Source organism: Caretta caretta, chromosome 10, assembly GCF_965140235.1.
Source record: "Caretta caretta isolate rCarCar2 chromosome 10, rCarCar1.hap1, whole genome shotgun sequence".
NCBI classification, from domain to species: Eukaryota; Metazoa; Chordata; order Testudines; family Cheloniidae; genus Caretta; species Caretta caretta.
The window spans coordinates 71821284-71840382 of record NC_134215.1 but is presented as its reverse complement, the minus strand read 5'-3'; the positions used below and the strand labels follow the sequence as shown (position 1 = coordinate 71840382).

The window sequence follows — 19099 nt, the reverse complement described above, 5'->3', positions numbered from 1 at the left end:
ACTTAATGAGCGAGCAGACACAAAATCTAGATAGAACCTACAGAGAGAGAGAGTCACAGAATAGAGAGACAGAGAACCATCCAGAGGCCAACCCCACAGGAAGGAAGGAGACTCCACAGAGAGATGGTTCTCTAGAGAGGGAGACAGAGATAGGTTACTCCCTTTGTGGTCATCCGTTGAGGAGACTAAATGATCTTAAAGACTATGTAACTGGCTGAGTCTGTGGTAAAGATAAGATTCCAACTCTGCTATGGGCTAGCAACCTAGGGTTGCCAACCCTCCAGGATTGTCCCGGGGTCTCCAGGAATTAAAGATTAAACTTGAATTAAAGATCATGTCATGTGATGAAACCCCCAGGAGTACGTCCAACCGAAACTGGCAACCCTATAGCAACCTCTGGACAAAGGGACATGGGGTGGGGGTTGGGGCATCAGTTATTGGTTTTAATGTTTATATTAAAATGTTTGTAAAATAGGGAAGATGTATCATGATCAGTGGAACTGGAGGAAGAGGGCTCATGTTCCCTGGAGGGACTTTTTATTGATTGGAAACCAGGAATGCATGGAGTTAGGCTGGAAGGAATTCAGGCACATGGTCAGAGCAGTGCACGGGATTTAATTAAGTTCCACTTGTTCAGATTAGCCTGTATTCCATTTCACTCCCTTTAATGGACCACATGTGTCACAGTAAAGGGCAGTCTCATCCCCACATGGTCATGCGGTTTAGGGGCTTGTGGAACCCTAAGTAGACTGAATGCATTTCTCCTTGCAAAATAAACTGGGTTTTGTTTTGCTTTTTGCTAGTGTTTGTACATTTGGCCTAGAAGGTTAAACAACATTGTTCTCACTTGCATGCACGACATCACAGTCAATCCAAACATTGCTGGGTGCATTTAGTGCGATGTTACAGCCTTGCAGGAGAAACAAAGAGAAACTTATGTCAGGACAGGAATAAAAAAACCTTCCAGTTCCCTGTGAAAACAAGCGCAAACTCCCTGAATAAAGCTTGCTTGAGGGTCAAGGGTCCTGGTTCTCTTGCCTCTAATGAGTGCCTTGTCAGTAACAGCTCAAATAACCATTTACCTTGCCCAAATAATGCCCCCGCACTCATCTTTGTCCAGCTCAGGACTGACTCTAGGCACCAGCAAAGCAAGCATGTGCTTGGGGTGACACATTTCCAGGGGCGGCGTTCCGGTCATCCTTTTTTTCCAGGGTAGTTGCGCTCTCGGAGCTGTGCCACTTAGACTGGGCGAGGGCGCCGCACCCCTGGCCACAGCGGGAAGGGGAAGCCCCAGCCCCGGGATGCTGAGCTGCCAAGGCCCAGCCACAACCTGGGGAGGAGAGGGCGAGTCCTGACGGGAGCTGGGGCTGCAATGCCTCATCTGCGCTCTGGCTGCTGTGCTGCCTTGTGCCACCCCTTATATCAGGGTTTCTCTGCGCGTCCGGGCAGGGGAGGGGGTAAAGCCCCTGCAGGCGCTGGGAGAAGGGGACATCACTCCCTCTGCTTCCAGTGCCGCCTGCGAGCCCCAGCCCCACCTGAGCTTGGGGCAGCAAAAAACCTAGAGCCGGCCCTGGTCCCGCTAACCTCTACTCTTCCTGAGACTATCCCTTCAGCTCAGCTCAGAAGCTTATGTGCTAGTTGGACAGCTGGCCCCTACGTACCTTCATTTTTATTGGTAATCGTGTTTTCTATGGTAGTGACTAACGGCCAACCAAGAGTGGGGCCCCATTGTACTAGATGCTGCACGAGGCCTGTAGCCTTTGGCTTCTGTGCATGGGCTCATGGGTGCAGGCAGAATAGGCACCAGCAGATGCAGAACATATAATGGTTATAGGACAGGTTTCAGAGTAATAGCCGTGTTAGTCTGTATCCGCAAAAAGAAAAGGAGGACTTGTGGCACCTTAGAGACTAACCAATTTATTTGAGCATAAGCTTTTGTGAGCTACAGCTCACTTCATCGGATCATCATGCATCCGATGAAGTGAGCTGTAGCTCACGAAAGCTTATGCTCAGATAAATTGGTTAGTCTCTAAGGTGCCACAAGTCCTCCTTTTCTTTTAATGGTTATATGCTGATTCCGATATAATGGCTCCTAACGTCATGAGCAAGGCAGTTACGGTGTGGTGATTCAATAGTAGCTGACTGGTAAATTTAAGCCATGAATGTGCAATTAAATTCTTAATCATATACTGGACCAGGATACGGTTGAGACATTAGCATAGGATTGTTTTGTTGTGGAGTATGCGGTGTCTTTCAATTGTACATCCAGTTATGTGTCAATATATTTTTATATTGCCATCTATCAATCTGTGGTTCTTTCTAGGTTAACACACACCTCTCGTTCTCTCACCAATGACAGAGCAACTCCCCAGTCATTGGAGTGTATAGTGTACCAGTCTGTAGGCAGCAAATAGTTACATCTAGGAGCAATCAGAGTCTGTGGCTCCCCAGGCCGGTTGAAGATGGGAGCACTATGAAGACAGCATGCTCAGTGTGTTTTGGTGGAAGAGCCCTGTATCCTCCCGCAACGCTCTACTGAGGCTGATAATGGGTTCTGGAGGAAGCCTCATCCAACTCTCCTTGCCTGGAGGAAGGTTAGCTGTGACCCCAGACCTTGAATGCATAAGTAAGGGGAAACACAGAGATGTTAACATGTCCACTCACCCACAAATTCCCATCATTTCTCATTTTCCACAGCTCAGATCTAAAGCAGCCTCTGAGCTGAAGGACAGCGGGAGGAGAGGCGCATACATGGGTTGTCTGTGTAATACATGCTGGCCGATCTCTCCTGACATTCATCTTCACTGGTGAGGGGAGATGGGAGAGCTCAGTCATGAAGATGAATGTCATAGCACTGCTCTGCCATTATATACCTTTCCCATACATCTCTTGAGAGAGATTTTATGTTATGGAGAATATTAGCAGCTCAGCTGTCAAAAGGAATCTCCGTGACATGGCTGCTCTGTTTTATTGCTTCCCTGTGTGAAGTGCCAGGGTACACCCATGATAAATAGTCACAGTTATTATAAGATTGTCTAATTCACTTGTCTTCTTGGCAGCTGTTTATGTTAAAACACAAAGTAATATTCCTTTCCAGCAGATTATTTAAGGAAAATGTCAGCATACTGAATTGGTGAGAATGCACTTGGGCATTCAGTTCCAGAGTTTGTTTTCAGCTCTTTGTCTAAATCGCAACTTTTCTGGGCGTTGGATGCCTCAGAGGATTGGTAATGGGCTATGAAGCGGTTTGTATCTAGCCCACCAGTTGGAATCCTACCCGGGTCACTAATGACTTATTCATTCCCATCTGATAGGTGTTTTGGGGGCCTTTGTGATATCAGAGAGAGGGTTTCACCTGTCTTTCCAGGGGCCTTGTGTTCACACTATAAAAGTTGCCATCACAGTCAGTGCTACTGGGTCTTGTTAGTTTCCAGGAGAGAAGTCAATGCTTAAATATTCCATGGAATGGCATCTTCCCTTTCAGCCCTAAGGGTGGTCTTGGCTAGCCAGAGTTAAGACATTGATGCTGTAGTAAGTGGGCATGGGTCCTACTAGCAGTTTGACCACAAGAATGGTCTATTTCAGTCACTAGGGGGGCACTGCTTCTTTCAACAGATTCTGAGAAGAGACTCAAAAATGAGAACACCCACAGAGGGTCTGGTCCTTGGAAAGGGAACTCCACTGCATTGGGTTCAGTCCAGCCGCCATTTACCAGACCCAATAATACCAACCATCTCCTGATATTTGGTTTTTGTTACTGTTTTTTCCACCATACCCTCCCCATATAGACTCAGGCAACCTCCGTTTCCTGCGTTTGCTGAAAGAGTGTGTGTCACATACACCTACCACACTGGAAGCCTAAGAATAGGTCCATGGGGGAGAAAAACAAGGTCAGATTTCAATAGGGTTAAAAGGTAGCAGGACAAAGGGGGTCCTTTGGGGAGGGACAGAGTAGAGAAAGGGTAAATATTTCATCTTTATATTAGGCCCCATTTCCAGTGGGCCTAAAGTTATGGTATATATGCATTTTCCTCTGCTACTTGAGTCTAAGCTGATATTCCATATTCCATTTATCACTTTTCCCAGTGCCAGCAATGCTGTTGGTCAGATGCTGCAAGTGGTTGAGGGAGTCAAAAGGCTTTGAGTGAGTCACGCTGCTGCCTGGCTTGGAGCCTTTGAACTCCTGAGTTCTTATTTCAACTCTGCTACTGACTCACTCTGGGGCTTTGGGCAAGTCTCTTCACTTCTCTGTCTCAGTTCCTTCTTGTAAAATGGGGATAATTATACTGATTTATTGACCTCGTAGGTTCCCAAGGAATGTTAGCCGATAAGGAGTTTGTGAGGTTTTATTAACTAATGTTGGCAAAGGGCTTTGAACATGACAAGTGCTTTACACAGTAAGTGATAAGTATTATTATAATTGTTAATTAACTTGCAGTAGCTGCTGTTAGAGGTAAACTGCCTGGTACACAGTATATTTGAAGGACAGCAGCAAGCGTTATGATTTGACTATTATAAAGTGACTCAAAGGCACAGCAGATGTAGCTTTCATGCTGATAAAGCCATCACTGGGTCTTGCATATCCTTTCTAAGAACCGGTTGGTTAGCTTCTGGAAAGAGTGCAGAGCTTTGGGCACATTTTGGGAAGAGAGGATAAATGAGGTAGCAGGGACCAGAGCAGAGGTTGCTGTGTGTGAATGTGTGATCTTTTCCACCTCTGGGAATCAGACAGATCAAATGTGAAAATATATTTAGTGGACTTGTCACGTGACCCATCCTAATATCACTTCACATTTGGGCATCATTTAGGAAGATTATTATTTATTGTTTGTATCCTAGCAGTGTTCAGGATTGTGCTGGGTGCTAGACAATTATACGGAGAAAGACAGTTCTAACCCCGAAGTATTTACAAGCTAAATAAGGCCAGGACATAACAGGTGGATGTGCAGGAGGTCATGACTATCAGTAATAGGAACACAGGGATGTATCAGCTAGCTACATGTGTAGGTTACTTTTTTTATGAATCAGTAATGATGAATAAAATCCCCGGGGGTCACTAGCCCTGTAGACTTGCCATTATAACTAAGTTGTTTGCTGTGGGCATTGCAGTAGAGATGAGTTTTGAGAAGTGATTTGAAAGAGGTCAGAACTGGAATAGCTGAATGCCAGGATTGCACTAGTGTCAGAGCTGTGCGGTGGTGATGGACTAATATGATACAAAAGGATGTTTTGGTCAGGACTGAGCTGCATTGGGAGCTGGTAGAGGGGAAACTCAGGACTGGAGCATTAGGTTCAGACTGGAAATTCATTGGCAGAACTGTAAGACAGAATACTGGATAGCAACCACCTGCCACACCCATCTCACCTCTCACCAGTGACCTGTGGGGGATGTCTGAGGACTGTCTCAGAAAATCTCAGGGCTTGTGACAGCATCTTGAGTCTGAGGTTATTGTGACCCTGAAAGTAAAAATGAATAGAATAGAGATCTGGAGGATATGTCCCAGCCACATAAATCACACAAGAGACGGCTCCTGACCGCCCCCCCCCCCCCGCCCGACCCCATTATCCAGATTCACCAGAAGAGAAGGTGATATGTTGTTGTCTTGATTTTTAAGAAAATGGGGATGAAATCCTGGCCCCACTGAAATCAAATCCACTGACTTGGAACTGAGTCAGGATTTCACTCTAATATTTAAAATGATGTATTACCTGTTTTTTGTTTGCAAATAGCAGAGAGAAACATCTGGGCGTCAGCTGAGCATTAAATCATTGCCTTTTCACTGTGCCATGGAGGCAGGAATGCTGCCTGTGTGATTCCTTGCTCCAGCCAGTGCCATTCACCTCACGTGTTCATAACCACTAAATTCATATGCTTTGAAAAGAAATGTGCTCTTGTGCTGTATGTTTCTTGTGACGAAGAGCTGATTATTCTGGAGGATTTGAGAAAAATAATTATCTCCTCTCTTCACCCCTTTGAATAAAAAACAACAGAAAAATAAACTGGCATTGTAAATTTCAGGAGCTGAAATTGCATCTTTTGGTCTCCTCCAGTATTTTGCATTTTAATGCAACATTATGATAACATTTGTCAAAAAGCCTCACAGTCCTTCAAAATCAGAAGGTTTGGCAACAGCATAATTGGTGCAATGTGGGAAAAATATTGTTTGAAATATACTTCTGGGTGCAATTTGCCATGATATTTCTCTCTAAAGTGCATGAATTGGCTCTTCATCTGTGCTGCAGGAAAATGTTCCTTCTCATCCAGAAGCCACAACTTTAATTATTAGAGTTAATCCCCTGCATGGGAGGTTGTGCTGAATATGTGAAGGGAGATTTGTGGAATCTTGAAGACTTGGGTGCTCTTGTTACTGAAAGGGAGGGATCTGGTGGGGGTGATTTGGCTGGCCCATGAGATGCAAGTCTGTATGAGGTCATCTCCGCTTCCAGGTGTTGACTCCTCTCAATCCCAGCTCCCTTCTCTGCTCAATCCGAAGTTGTGCCTTTGATGGTGTATGGAATATTTTGCCCATGTCCCTTCACCTCACTTTCCCCCTATCCTTTTATATGCTGTTCCAGTTCCGCCTTTCTTACAGTGCACGGACTGGACCCTAACCCCAAAAATTTCTATTCCTCCAAAATCTTCAAGTATTCTTAGACAGCCTCTTCCCATCCACCCATCCCCTGCTGGCTCCACCTCCCCACACTAGATGAACTGTTATCTTCCCACAAGGTAGCCCAGCCCCGGAGGCACAGGACTGGCAGGGGCAAACTATGCCCAGTGCTGCCACCAGCTGCTCTGCCTCTGACTCACTGCTCCCCCCTGTTCTGCTTTGACCATTGAATTCCAAGTAACTTGCTTGAGTCCAGCTGTGCATTCTGGCACTAACCCTCTCAGCCTACCTGCTGTAACATGGGCCTTAGCTGTATGGTGGAGACTGTTCAGTGGCACTGTGTTGCAAGCTGCATTCGGTCTGTCACAGAGCTGGGTCAGCTGCATCTGAATTTGGCCCTCTTAGAGTTTGCACCATGCACGGTTGAGGTTGGAGCTCTGCCCCAGCTCATTCGGGACGGAGACTTCTCCGATGGTTCAGTTCTTGCACAAGCACACAAGATGAGGACCCAAAAGCTGATTGCAATCTATTCCCCCTCTTTCTCTTCCTCTAGAAACCATTACCGCCGTAGGGCAGCCACAGCGGGAGGCGCACGAGGGAAATCCTACTACACGCTCACCTTCACCGTCACGTTCCCGCACGGGGAGGATGTCTGCTACCTGGCCTACCATTACCCCTACACTTACTCTGCACTGATGGTAATGTTGGCCTGTCCCAGGAAGAGACTGATGGGAAGAAGGGCGGGGAGCTGTCTTGATTATGAGTAGTATTTGATATGTCACATATGCTGCCATTTGTAGCGCTGCTCACAGGATGCTAGCTATTTTTCAGGTTTCAGAGTAGCAGCCGTGTTAGTCTGTATCCGCAAAAAGAAAAGGAGGACTTGTGGCACCTTAGAGACTAACACATTTATTTGAGCATAAGCTTTTGTGAGCTACAGCCTGTAGCTTGTGCTCAAATAAATTGGTTAGTCTCTAAGGTGCCACAAGTCCTCCTTTTCTTTTAGCTATTTTTCATAATGCTTTCATTGCCTTGTCTACAATGGTCCCTGACCTCTCTGGAGGTCAGGAAGGAGTTGAAGGATAGCCATGAGCGTGAACTGCATGGAGCAGGCTGCGATTAAAGGCCAATATTTTTTTTAGTATTTACCAGCCACCCCAGACATGTCCAGCATCCCATCCTTAGAGTGCAGGCTGCTCTGGGCTAATGGCAAACTAGGAGGAAAAGACTGACTGCTTCTCCTATGTGGCTAATCCTTTTCGGCCATCATGTAACGACTTGCTATTTTCAGAGCTGCACCATGCAATGCTGAGGTGGAGGGCCTGTTTCAGATTTACTCTGTCAGCTGTCACTCTGCTCCAGTTAGACGCTCCCAGCTGGAAAAACAAACCAACCCAAAGCATAAGGCTTTACTGTCCCAAAGCTATGTTGAAATGGATGTTAATGTTCCTCTGGGGCAGGAGAGATTCACTCATGTGGCTCCCTAGAGCCCTTCATCGGCCAGCTGGTGAATGGTGTTGGGAGGTCTGGGGAAAGCTGTATCCAGCTCACCTTTTGAACCGTACTGGTGGGGAAGCCCTGGGTGAGGCTTCTAAAGAAGGGAAAAATAAAGGGGGAAAATGGAGGATCCCAGGCAGCACATCACTTCCTCATTAAGCACGAGAGAGAAACCTTTCCAAAAGTGAAAATACCGGGTGTTCAGGCTGCCTCTGCCCCCCTTTTCTCAGCCCCCTTTAATTGTCTTGCCATTAATGCCTTCTACCCAATCCCTGTTGCTATGGGCAATTGATGGATGGACAAAGCTATTTTGGGCCCCTTGCTGACTATTTCTAAAGCTCAAACCTTATTAAATGTACCATTTTGCCCTTGCACAAGAATGGAGGAGAACATCAAGGAGAACAAAACCTCTTTTCTTATGTAACACAAGCCATGTCACTGTGTGTGACTAGCCCAGCATGGTAATGTTAGGTAATGTTAGTCCATGTTAGGTTCATTCCCATTCCAAACCACAACACATTAGTTGACTGCTTCTCATCCCACTACAGATGTTCAGAAAAGCTGGATTCAGTACCTGAGATCCCTCAGGTCAAGCCCTGGCTGTCCAAAACATGCGTGCAAGCCAATCTGCACCAGGCCCATGGGACCCAGTTACTTCCATGAGCTAACGTGGAACGCAGAGAGAGCTCCAGAAGTTGTACGTGGCATATACTTAAGCAGTTAATGCAAAGGCAGGTGTGTGCTGCAGCCAGCAGGAGAGTAAGGGACTGGGAGACCGAGGGATGTGAGGCCTACTGAATTCTTTATTACTGAAGTACTGTACCTAGTCATGATTTCAGTATGTATTGATTCCTTCTGTTGGTATGCGGGCATGCAAGGCTTTGAGAGTTTGTACCCTGTGGGAATCCCTGAGTATCTCACCTGGATGAATAGAATCCAAATGAAAGGATGTTGTTATTCTTAGATTCACAGGGCTAAATCCTGAAGTACTTACTCATTCCTTCCTCATGCTTACTCAGGTAAAATGCTCCTTGAAATCGATGAGAATTTTGCCTCAGCAAGGATTGAATGAATTAAAACTGAGTGAAGGACATCAGGGTTTGGACAGTGAGTGTTAGAGGTGGAAAAGAGCTGATAATTAAGTCCAGATGGTGGCCAAAGTAGGATTACTGCCTGCAATATATTCTCCAGAGAAACTTTGACCAGGCTAATTTAAAATGACGTTAGTGATGGGACTTGCACATTTCCCTTTGGAAGATTATTATACTACTGTAATTTGCATGACGAACAAATTCTAACTCAGGTCGGTGCACCAGTAGGTTTTATTTTAGAGCATGTGTCTGTGGGTGAAATATGTCTTTTCCTACAGACAAGTAATAAAGTAAATGTGATTAGTAATCCAAGGTCATTTGGGAAGATGATAAACTTTTATGTGGAGTTAGTGATTTGAGAACATTTCTAATAATATCATATATTTTTAATAATTGCAGACATATTTACAGCATATATACAGAGGAATTTATTTTCAATGGATACACTCACTAGTGCATTGCTTTTTGACCACTACTAATCAAGTGTACTTGATGAGTAATTCATTTTTTAAAAATTGCTTTGTTAAATGTTTGCATGTGAAGCTATAATGCAACAGTCTGTTGTGTGTTATCTATGGTAGCAATGGTTCCACTAAGTTGCACTGGTCACCATAGCATATAAGAAATTGATTTAACAAATCCTTTATATCTGTGCAAGATAATTAAATAGGTATAATAATTGCATTTTTACTCTATACAGTAAATTGGTTTATGAAGTAGATCATCATAGGTATCCAACTGTATTTGTTCAACTAGACACTGGATGATTGGGGTGGAATCAACAGATTGATCTAAGGCCTGGTGATAAGATTTGGAGTCTTTTGTCTCTAGGTCACTGGCTGAAATTTAGCCCAGGTTGGTAGAAAGTTGTTACCATCTGGTGGCTGCTGGGTGTCCTGTGTGAACTGAGTTGATGGGTTTTAGCCACGTTCCTGGTGGGACAGGTGTCCATATTGTAATGAACCTATTAGGGCATTGACAACAAACATCTTGAGGGAGGTAGTTCTGGCTGACAAAAGAATAGGGTAAAGGAGTGGGTAATAACAGAGGAAATGATCACCCAGATTGTAAGGTGAGGGCACAGTTTAAATGCCTGAGACTGAAATATAATGAGTTTACAAACAGTATGAGCTCATTTGTAAAGCTGGTACCTTGCTTCTTCTCAGTCCCACCTTGACATCCTGGAAGAAACCAGGAACCCCAAGAAGGTCTACTACAGACAGCAGACACTGTGCCAGACTCTGGGAGGAAACCCATGCCCACTGCTCACCATCACTGCTATGCCAGAGTCTAAAAGTAGTGATGACCTGGAGCAGTTCCGTAAGTACCTACCTAAGATACGCAACTAAGGTATTGGCTACTTGTGGGCCTCATAGATTATATGGCACTTTTCATAAGAAAAAGGGATGTAAACCGCGCTTCCCTTGGCCAAATTCCAACTCGTCATTCCATTCTGTCTCCACAGATGCTCACCTTAGATTCAGCTGGACACAGCATTTGTCCTCACTTTCACTGTTAACCCACGGAGTAGTGTTTGCATGCTTCGTGCTATTAAATATTTAAGCTGCTATGTTGCGCCACAGAGGTGGCTGCAGTGGGTGAAAGAATTCCCGTGTAAGATTTGTGAACTTCATAAATGGCTTTGGGATCTTTTGGGGAGGCAATGTGTAATGGAAATGTACATCTTTATATCACTGAGATATCCAGCAATACAATTCTATGGAGGTTTTGGTTTCTGAATTTGAACCCTATCAGCTGTCTGCAGTAGTATATGTGTGGGAATCCCACTGACATCAACACTAGATCCGTACATAAAGGGAGCACAGAAATATTAGCGTCGAGTACTACCATGTGGATTGGAGAAGAGAATTTTGCCTTTCTGCTTTCTTCCCTTTCTAGGGCTGGTGAAAGTTATGGGTTCCATTTTATAACAGAGTGACTGTTATAATTGCTTTGGTTCAGTCAATTAGCCACGACCCCGTATGAGTCAGGTATTTATTTGGCGCAATCCGATTTATTTGCAGGGAAGGAACATGAAGTCCTGTTTCCCTGAACATAGTAGAAACACACAGCAGTCAGTTTCCTTGATCACAGTTTCCAAGCCTGCCTTTATAGCCAGTCCTGGTCCCCAGGCAACTCTGTCCCTCAGCTCCCTCTCTCGACTATTCCCATGACTTCTTCTCTTGTTTTCTGCCACTCTCACACACAGATGTACACAGCTTGTCAATCTCATAGTCCCTGCATTTGCAATCAGTCTCAGGGAAACCCCTGCAACCATACAGTTTACCTCTGCTCATGCTTTCCCATGTGGCCTCATGCGTTGGGTGGTGGCTTCCTGTTGTGTCAAGTTATTGCTACATAAAGGAGTATTTAATTGTAGCTTCCATTTAGCCTGAATGAAGGGTGATCTAGCACAGATGTGTGATTGTCTACAGCTGAAGGACATGCATGATGGTGGCCATTAACACCTTCCAGTGTCACAACATTGCAAAAATGTCAAACCAAACAGTTCTGATTTTTTTCTGAATTTTTGTTTTGTTTTTCCCCCCCAAAATTAACAATCTGATGAAATTGACATACATTCACGAAGCATTTCAGTATCACCATTTTCCACTGCAAAAATTTTGGCAGAAAAATCTCACCCAACTCTAGTAATGAACTAATTGAACTGTCAAAATAGTATCCTCTGAACTCATTTGGAAGCTGTTTGGGGCAGGGATGGTGGGCGCAAGACTGAGTCATTTTTTTTGTATGTCATGGGCACATATAGCACGCTGTATGAATGACAATAAAGACAGTATTATGTGATAGAAAATATTTGTTTTATCTAATGAAAGAGCAGAAAAACACCATACTGTGTTTTGTGCCATGGGCTGCCTCCAGACAAGCCTGAATTATCATGTATTTGTTTATTTCGTTTAAGCAGCTTGGTTAATAATGGCTTGGGGAGGCACTGAGCTTAAGTTTTGCTGCTTTGCGTTGCTTTGGTCAGCAGTTGTTCCTCAGTCTACTTGGCTTGTGTGAGAAGCCCTCCCTACTCTGAAGTAGTTTGGCTGATGCTAAAAATCCAATATTTTCCACTATTTTGCTATGCTAGTAACCCAGCCCAACAAAAGCAAATGCATAAAGAGCTGAATCCTGCAAGACCCAGGGGAGAAGACTTCATGGGAATGACTTCCATTGCTTGGTGCAGACTCTGCAAACATACGTTCTGGCTCAGGAGGTGATGTGGAGCTGCATCCTGGGAGGAGTCAACCCAGGGAGGAATGACTAGAAGTTGTTGATGGCCTTTGGTCTTTTCTTTTCCTTTCTAGGGCTCTGGGCTATTCATGTCTCCAAGAAGCCTTAGTGGTTTTGCTTGCCTTTCAAATTTTTGTTTTCTCCTTATATATTTTTTTTTCCTGAGAGATTTTTCAACGACATAGATCACATACAGTTTTTCAGAGCTGTGTAATTGTTGGGCATGATCTTGCTTTAATACCCTATAAGCCTTCTCTGTTTTCTTTATTAGAGACACAGGGGGTGGGGAAGAAAGAGATTGCTTCACAAGTGTGCACTGGACAAACATAGCAGGGTGCTAGGAGGGATAGGACCATCTGTATGGAAGGATAGATTTGGTGGGGAGAGGAATACTGGTGTGTAGGCGGGGGTGAGGCAGGGAGATACAGAAAATCAGTGCATGACACCCCTCTGTGTTAGCTATGCTTTATTTTCCTTTCTCAGCTCTTTAGATCGGTCTTGTCAGGCTTTTGATTAATGTGGTCCAAGGATGGTTACATTTGTCTGAGTTAAATTTATTAATGTGCAGCTTGTTAATGAGAAGCACAAGCCATGCATGTTCCCAGAAGTCGCATATTCACAGCATGTTGAAGGAAAAGGGAGTTGTGGGTTTTTGTTTAAAACCAGGTCTTCTCCCTCCTGCTCAAATTATGAGGGCCCCAACGCTCATTTCAGCACAGTTACCTTTGTCCTCTCCCCTCCACCTCCCTGTTGTCTGCTTTTGCTATCATGCTGGTTTTCCCTTGTATTATTATTATTACTGACATGTTAGACAAGAAAGACAGCAGAGGCTGGACAAGTTTGATTTTAAGGAAACCAGAGGACGGTGGGTGGCAGGGGCAAAGTGCTGTGCTTTGGGTCCCTTGTGCTTTGCCATTCGTAACCCTTTCCTCTATCTGGAGTCCGAGCATCCCCTGGATTATGGCCCTGTGCCCCTCACCCTAACTGTAAGGCCCCTGCTTGCCTTCTGACAAAAAGAAAACCACTTGTCCCCCATGCTGCCAGCATGTGGGATGCTCATTCAAAGAGCGGGAGGATTCTTTATCTCGCTCGTCTCCTTCTTCTACTCCTTCCCCCTTCCACCCCGCTTTTTTGCTTCTCACAAAGAGTTGTTCTGTGCAGACTCAGCCTGCCAAATTATGCTAAAAGCTTTTCCTTGGAAGACAGTAGCAGTTCTTAAAATAATGTAAAAAAGCGGGTTTCTGTAAGCTCCCATGGGTGCGATGAGCCACTGCACTGCACCTGCCGTGGGTTTGATGTTGTCACTTCTGAGTGGTTTTAAAATTAACGGCACAGAGGGGAAGAAATATAATGGTTGTGAGAGAATCTCCCCTCTGGAGTCTTTGATCCCAACTATTCCGACCTTAGTCTTTCACTTTACTGGGTGGAGGGAGGAAGAGTGTTTCCTGAGGGGTGGTGGTGGGTGTGTGTGTGTGGGGGAAAAGATTCTCAAGTGAAAGAAGCAGCAGCAGGAACAGCAAAGGGCCAAATCCTGAGAGGTGCTGAGCTGCTGCAGCTCCCAGTGAAATCAAGGGGAGTTTCAGGTGCTCTGCTCTTCTCAGGTTTTGCCCTAAGTTACCACCCCAAATGAAGAAAACGGTCCTCTACCCACCCAATAGTGGGAGCACAGCATGCACCCATGCTCCATGCTCGTTTGCATATTCTGAGCCCATAGCATTATACATTTGGTCTGCCAAGCAACCTGTCAGGCATGGAGCTCATCAGCCACATGAAAGCTGTTGGAGATGCCCTTTGCCAGGCTGAAATGGGAGCAGACAATGGGCTTGCCGATGCATTGCTATCAGGTGTCCAGGATTTTCAACAGGGATGGTGCATCTGTCTGTCTAGTTACTTGTATAACCCTCATCCCCATAGTAACTGAGCACCTGGCAGTCATTAATGCATTTATCACAACATCCCTGTAAGGAAAGGAAATATCATTATTCCCAATTTTCAGATGGGAAAATGAGATTCAGAGAGACCCAGGGTATGTCTACAGTGCAGCTGGGAGCATGCCTCCCAGCCCTATAGACAGACTTGTGCTAGTGCGGCTCTAAGTAGCATGCTAAAAATTGCAGGGTGGACATTCTGCCCCAGGTTGGAGCACATAACATACAGATCAGAGAAGTTCATACACAGGAGATGTGCTGGAATTAATTTTTTCCCCACCATCTCTTTCTCTCTTGTTCAGTTGGTGATAAGTAATGGTAGGAAGGAAACTAATAACCTCAAGTTTCAGAGTAACAGCCGTGTTAGTCTGTATTCGCAAAAAGAAAAGGAGTACTTGTGGCACCTTAGAGACTAACCAATTTATTTGAGCATGAGCTTTCGAAAGCTCATGCTCAAATAAATTGGTTAGTCTCTAAGGTGCCACAAGTACTCCTTTTCTTTTTGCGAATAACCTCAAGTAGTCCCTTTACAGGAAACATGTATCTGAAGAAACCTTGGGAAAGGGACATACACACAGTAACTGCCATAATCTACCAGTCAGAGCTTCTAGTTCAAATTGGTTGTTTTTCCAAGCAAAGCTGAAATCTTTTTTGTCAGGCGTGTTACTGTAAGTAGGACCCAATGACTTCACGAAGGAATGCCTGGGTGAGATACCAGCTGATTAGCCCCTAGGGACCACTGGAAGTTATGGTAAATAGCAGAATGAATGGAGGATTAGCCCTCCAAAGATCTGTAATTAAAAGATCCATTCAGTTACACCCAGGTAATGATGAAACTTTCCTCTGTAAACTAGAGCAAGCACATCAGTGCCTTGTCACCACAATAGATGACTAAATTAAAACCTAGAAATGTAAGGAGGCTGATGAATTCATGGCAGCTTAGGTTGTGTTGTGTGGAGGGAGCTGAGCCTTTCTTCCAGTGGATTTAATTGGCTCGTTGTTAGAGTGGGGCAGGAGCAAGATTTTGTGCATTTGGGGATTTTTTTTCTTTCCAGAATGGAATGAAAACAAAAAAATTTCCTGTGAAACAAAATTTGTTTGGGGTCAATCGAAATGCTTTGATTCAATAAAATCAAATCATTTTCCTGGAGGATAGGTCCACTAATGGCTATTGGCCAAGATGGTCATGGGTGCAAACCGAAGCTCTGGGTGTCCCTAAGCCTCTGAGGGTATGTCTATACAGCAAAGAAAACCCTGTGGCTGGCCCCTGCCAGCTGACTTGGGCTTGCAGGGCTTGGGATGTGGTGCTGTTTAACTGCTGTGTAGACTTCTGGGCTTGGGCTGGCACCCAGGTTCTAGGACCCTGCAGAGGTCCTAGAGCTCGGGCTCCAGGCCGGAAGTCTACAGAACAATGAAACGGCCCTGCAGCCTGAGCCCCATGACCCTGAGTCAGTTGACAGGGCCCAGCCATGGGTGTTTCTTTACTGTGTAGATGTAGCCTGTCTGCCAGATGTTGGGACTAGATGTCAGGGGATGGATCACTTGAGAATTGCCCTGTTCTGTTCATTCCCTCTGATACATATGGCATTGGCCACTGTCGGAAGACAAGATATTGGGCTAGATGGATCATTGGTCTGACCCAGTATGGCCGCTCTTATGTTCCTCTGATTTTGACCTTTTAAAACTTTTACAAATATTTGTACATTATAAACAATTAATTTTGTTGCAAACATGGTTTTGAAATGAAAGATCGAAAATATTCCTTTCTGAACATGTCAAAATGGATGCTTTGACATTTTTAAACACTTCCTTTTTTTTCCTGAACAAAATTTCATCAAAATAGACCTGGTTTTGAAAGGTTTTGATTTACACAAAAACGACATTTACATTAAAAAAAATTTTGGATAAATTTCAGAACAGCCCTACTCGCTATGCACAGCCCTACTCTCTCCTAGTTACGATAACCTATTATTTTCCTGGTCCTTTGATCTCTGAACTATAATGGGTGTATAAATTAATCCTGGAAAGGTGTGGGTAATAATAATACAGTTCCCTTTTATATAGCTTTTCATCTGAGGATCTGAAAGTGCTTTACAAACATTAATGAATTTAGCTTCACCAGCCCTCTTTGAGGTAGCTAAGCAATATTTTTTCCCATTTTACAAATGGAGAAATTGAAGCACATAGAATTGTAACAAAGTCACAGAGGAATTCTCTGATTGCAACAGCAACTTTTCAGTCCTGGGCCTGTTTCTGCCATAAGCCTGTCCTCCTCCTCAGCTGATTTGAATTGCAGTTGTATTCCCAGCACAGAGTAGTAACCATTATAATGTCATGGGACTCAATTCTGCACCCATTGAAGTCAATGGGAGATTTGCAATTGTCTTCAACACCAATGGGATGGAGGCTGATGTGAACCACTAGTGGTTGCTTATGGTATTGCATGATAAATATTCAGAAGGATGTCTTCATACCTGGACATGTACTTGTGGCTTCTGTTAATGCTGATTATGTAGTCTGTGACTAGTATTCCGCCCAATCCTTGTGCACGGTGATTGCCTTCTCATCAGCATGTGCTGCATCAAGAGGTTGAGTTGCAGGGGTAGTTTGTTTAAAGTTAAATCCAAATGTCCCTGTTAATTAGCAGCAGTGGCAAGGGAAGTGGGCAAAGTACATCAGAAGCTAATGGATGTATGTCTATAATAGATGATATGCTTGGTAGGCATTCCCCCTCTCCTGGACTGGAGAAGACATTAAGGTTAACAGGGAGAAGCAGCAGCATCTGCTTGTGTTTAATTAAGTCTTTTGATGGGGGTGGAGGGCACTCTTGTTTCATAAGTCCGGTAGGACACTACAGATATAGGGATGACTTATAGGGTAGGTATATAAGGATGCTTATAGTCTTTAAGGTTTCTGTGTGCTCTCCCAACTGGATAAATGGAGACTGATCAGATGTGCTTATTTGACCTCTTCTTCTTAGAATACAGCCTCATTGAGGTATCTACAGATCTTTCTGATCAACATTGGTGCACTTCCTTATGTGCGAACACAAGCTAGTTAGATGGCGTATTAGCTGGTTTGATTTTTTTTTTAATAAAAAGAAAACAAGACACTTTATCTTCAAGTACTAATGTTCAACTAATTTTCAAGAACAATTCCTGAGTGAAGAATAGCAGAGAGACCACTTGTACAGGATACTGGGAAATAATGATTGTGTGGAAAATGTACACAGTTTAATTAAGCACATTGATTAAATCAATATGATTCAAACAGTTTAGCGCTCCAATCAGTTTAATCTCATTAAATGTAATTCAGGCCTCAATAATTGATTAATAATGCATTATATTTTATGAATTATTGACTCCAAGTTATTATAACTGTGCCGGCTCTCTGCGTGGTAACCGGCGCTGCATATTAATTATGAAAAGCTGTTGCACATTTCTTTTGAATAACTTTTTCAAAGCTAAAAGAAAAGGAATACTTGTGGCACCTTAGAGACTAACCAATTTATTTGAGCATAAGCTTTTGTGAGCTACAGCTCACTTCATCGGTTGCATCCAATGAAGTGAGCTGTAGCTCACGAAAGCTTATGCTCAAATAAATTGGTTAGTCTCTAAGGTGCCACAAGTACTCCTTTTCTTTTTGCGAATACAGACTAACACGGCTGCTACTCTGAAACTTTTCAAAGCTGGAGATGATGTGTCTCCTAAGAAAGCAGGGATCAAATCAGATAACAGCTTCGCTGGGTTAGCCCACCCCAAAGGAAAATGTGCTCCTCACATAGGGCTCTAATCTGACAGCTTTAATAGAGAGAGGCAGAACACCTGCTTGTGTTAGCAAAGAGCTTTCCAGTGGCTGGAGGAGTTGGCCGTAGAAGTCCTGCTGGAGCTCAAACTTGAGGGCACAGTGCTGTGCCACTCTGAAATAGTAACAATTCCCAGCACATCTGTCATCCTGCTAATGACATCTGTGCATTAGACCTCATCTTCCACAAATGTATGCAGTACCGCCAACGCCACTATACCCTTAGGCCCCACCCCATTCCATATGCCTACTGTTCACACTGAAAACAATCCCATTTCCAGAAATTCCTTCGCGAAGTTCAGTGGCCAATGGTGGAATGTGCTGATGGTCTCATAATCCGGTGTCTAGTGGACATAAGTTTATGTCACTGAAACCACTACAACTACTGACACCCTATGTGACACTTCAGGAGAGAGATCCCAGGACTGAATAGAGAGTGAATGCTTCCCTCACCCCCGGAGGTGGTCCCTCCTAAGTCAGGGGTGGGGCCCACTGGCCGGACGCTACTATTGTCCATGTTGCACCTGTTCTGTAAGGAAACGAAGAATTTCTGTTTTCAGGACTGATTGTCAGTCTAGCTGTTGAGGTATTTACATGGGGTCTCATCATTATAGTCTTTTGGAACCTTTCACCAGCATTAAATTTCCTTAGAAATGTATTTTCAGTGAACATGTTCTGCTTCCACTCTTCATCTCTTTCCTCTCTTCATTCTTTATTTCTGAAGATATTTCCCTGGAAAAAGAAAAGTTGTTTGTCTTCCTAATTTTCCATAAACATTCTGGGCCTGATTCTGCCTTCCCTTATACTGGATTTTGAACTGCTATAATTCCATTGTTCATTGGCGTTACTCCTAATGACACTGCTGCCAGTGGCAGGAAATTGAAGCAGTCCTTACTTTGGACACTACACAGGCCCCTGGCTTTAGATG

General features: G+C 44.2%; 1 protein-coding gene across 1 annotated transcript in view; it reads left to right on the top strand.

The window, feature by feature from the left end:
- The window catches only part of AGBL1 (AGBL carboxypeptidase 1), a 390925-nt gene that overhangs the window by 102920 nt on the left and 268906 nt on the right, over positions 1–19099 (top strand). Inside the window, exons 16-17 of the mRNA XM_075133176.1 lie at positions 7165–7309; positions 10366–10519. Coding sequence (XP_074989277.1) covers positions 7165–7309; positions 10366–10519 — 299 coding nt within the window. The remainder of the gene's footprint in view (positions 1–7164; positions 7310–10365; positions 10520–19099) is intronic.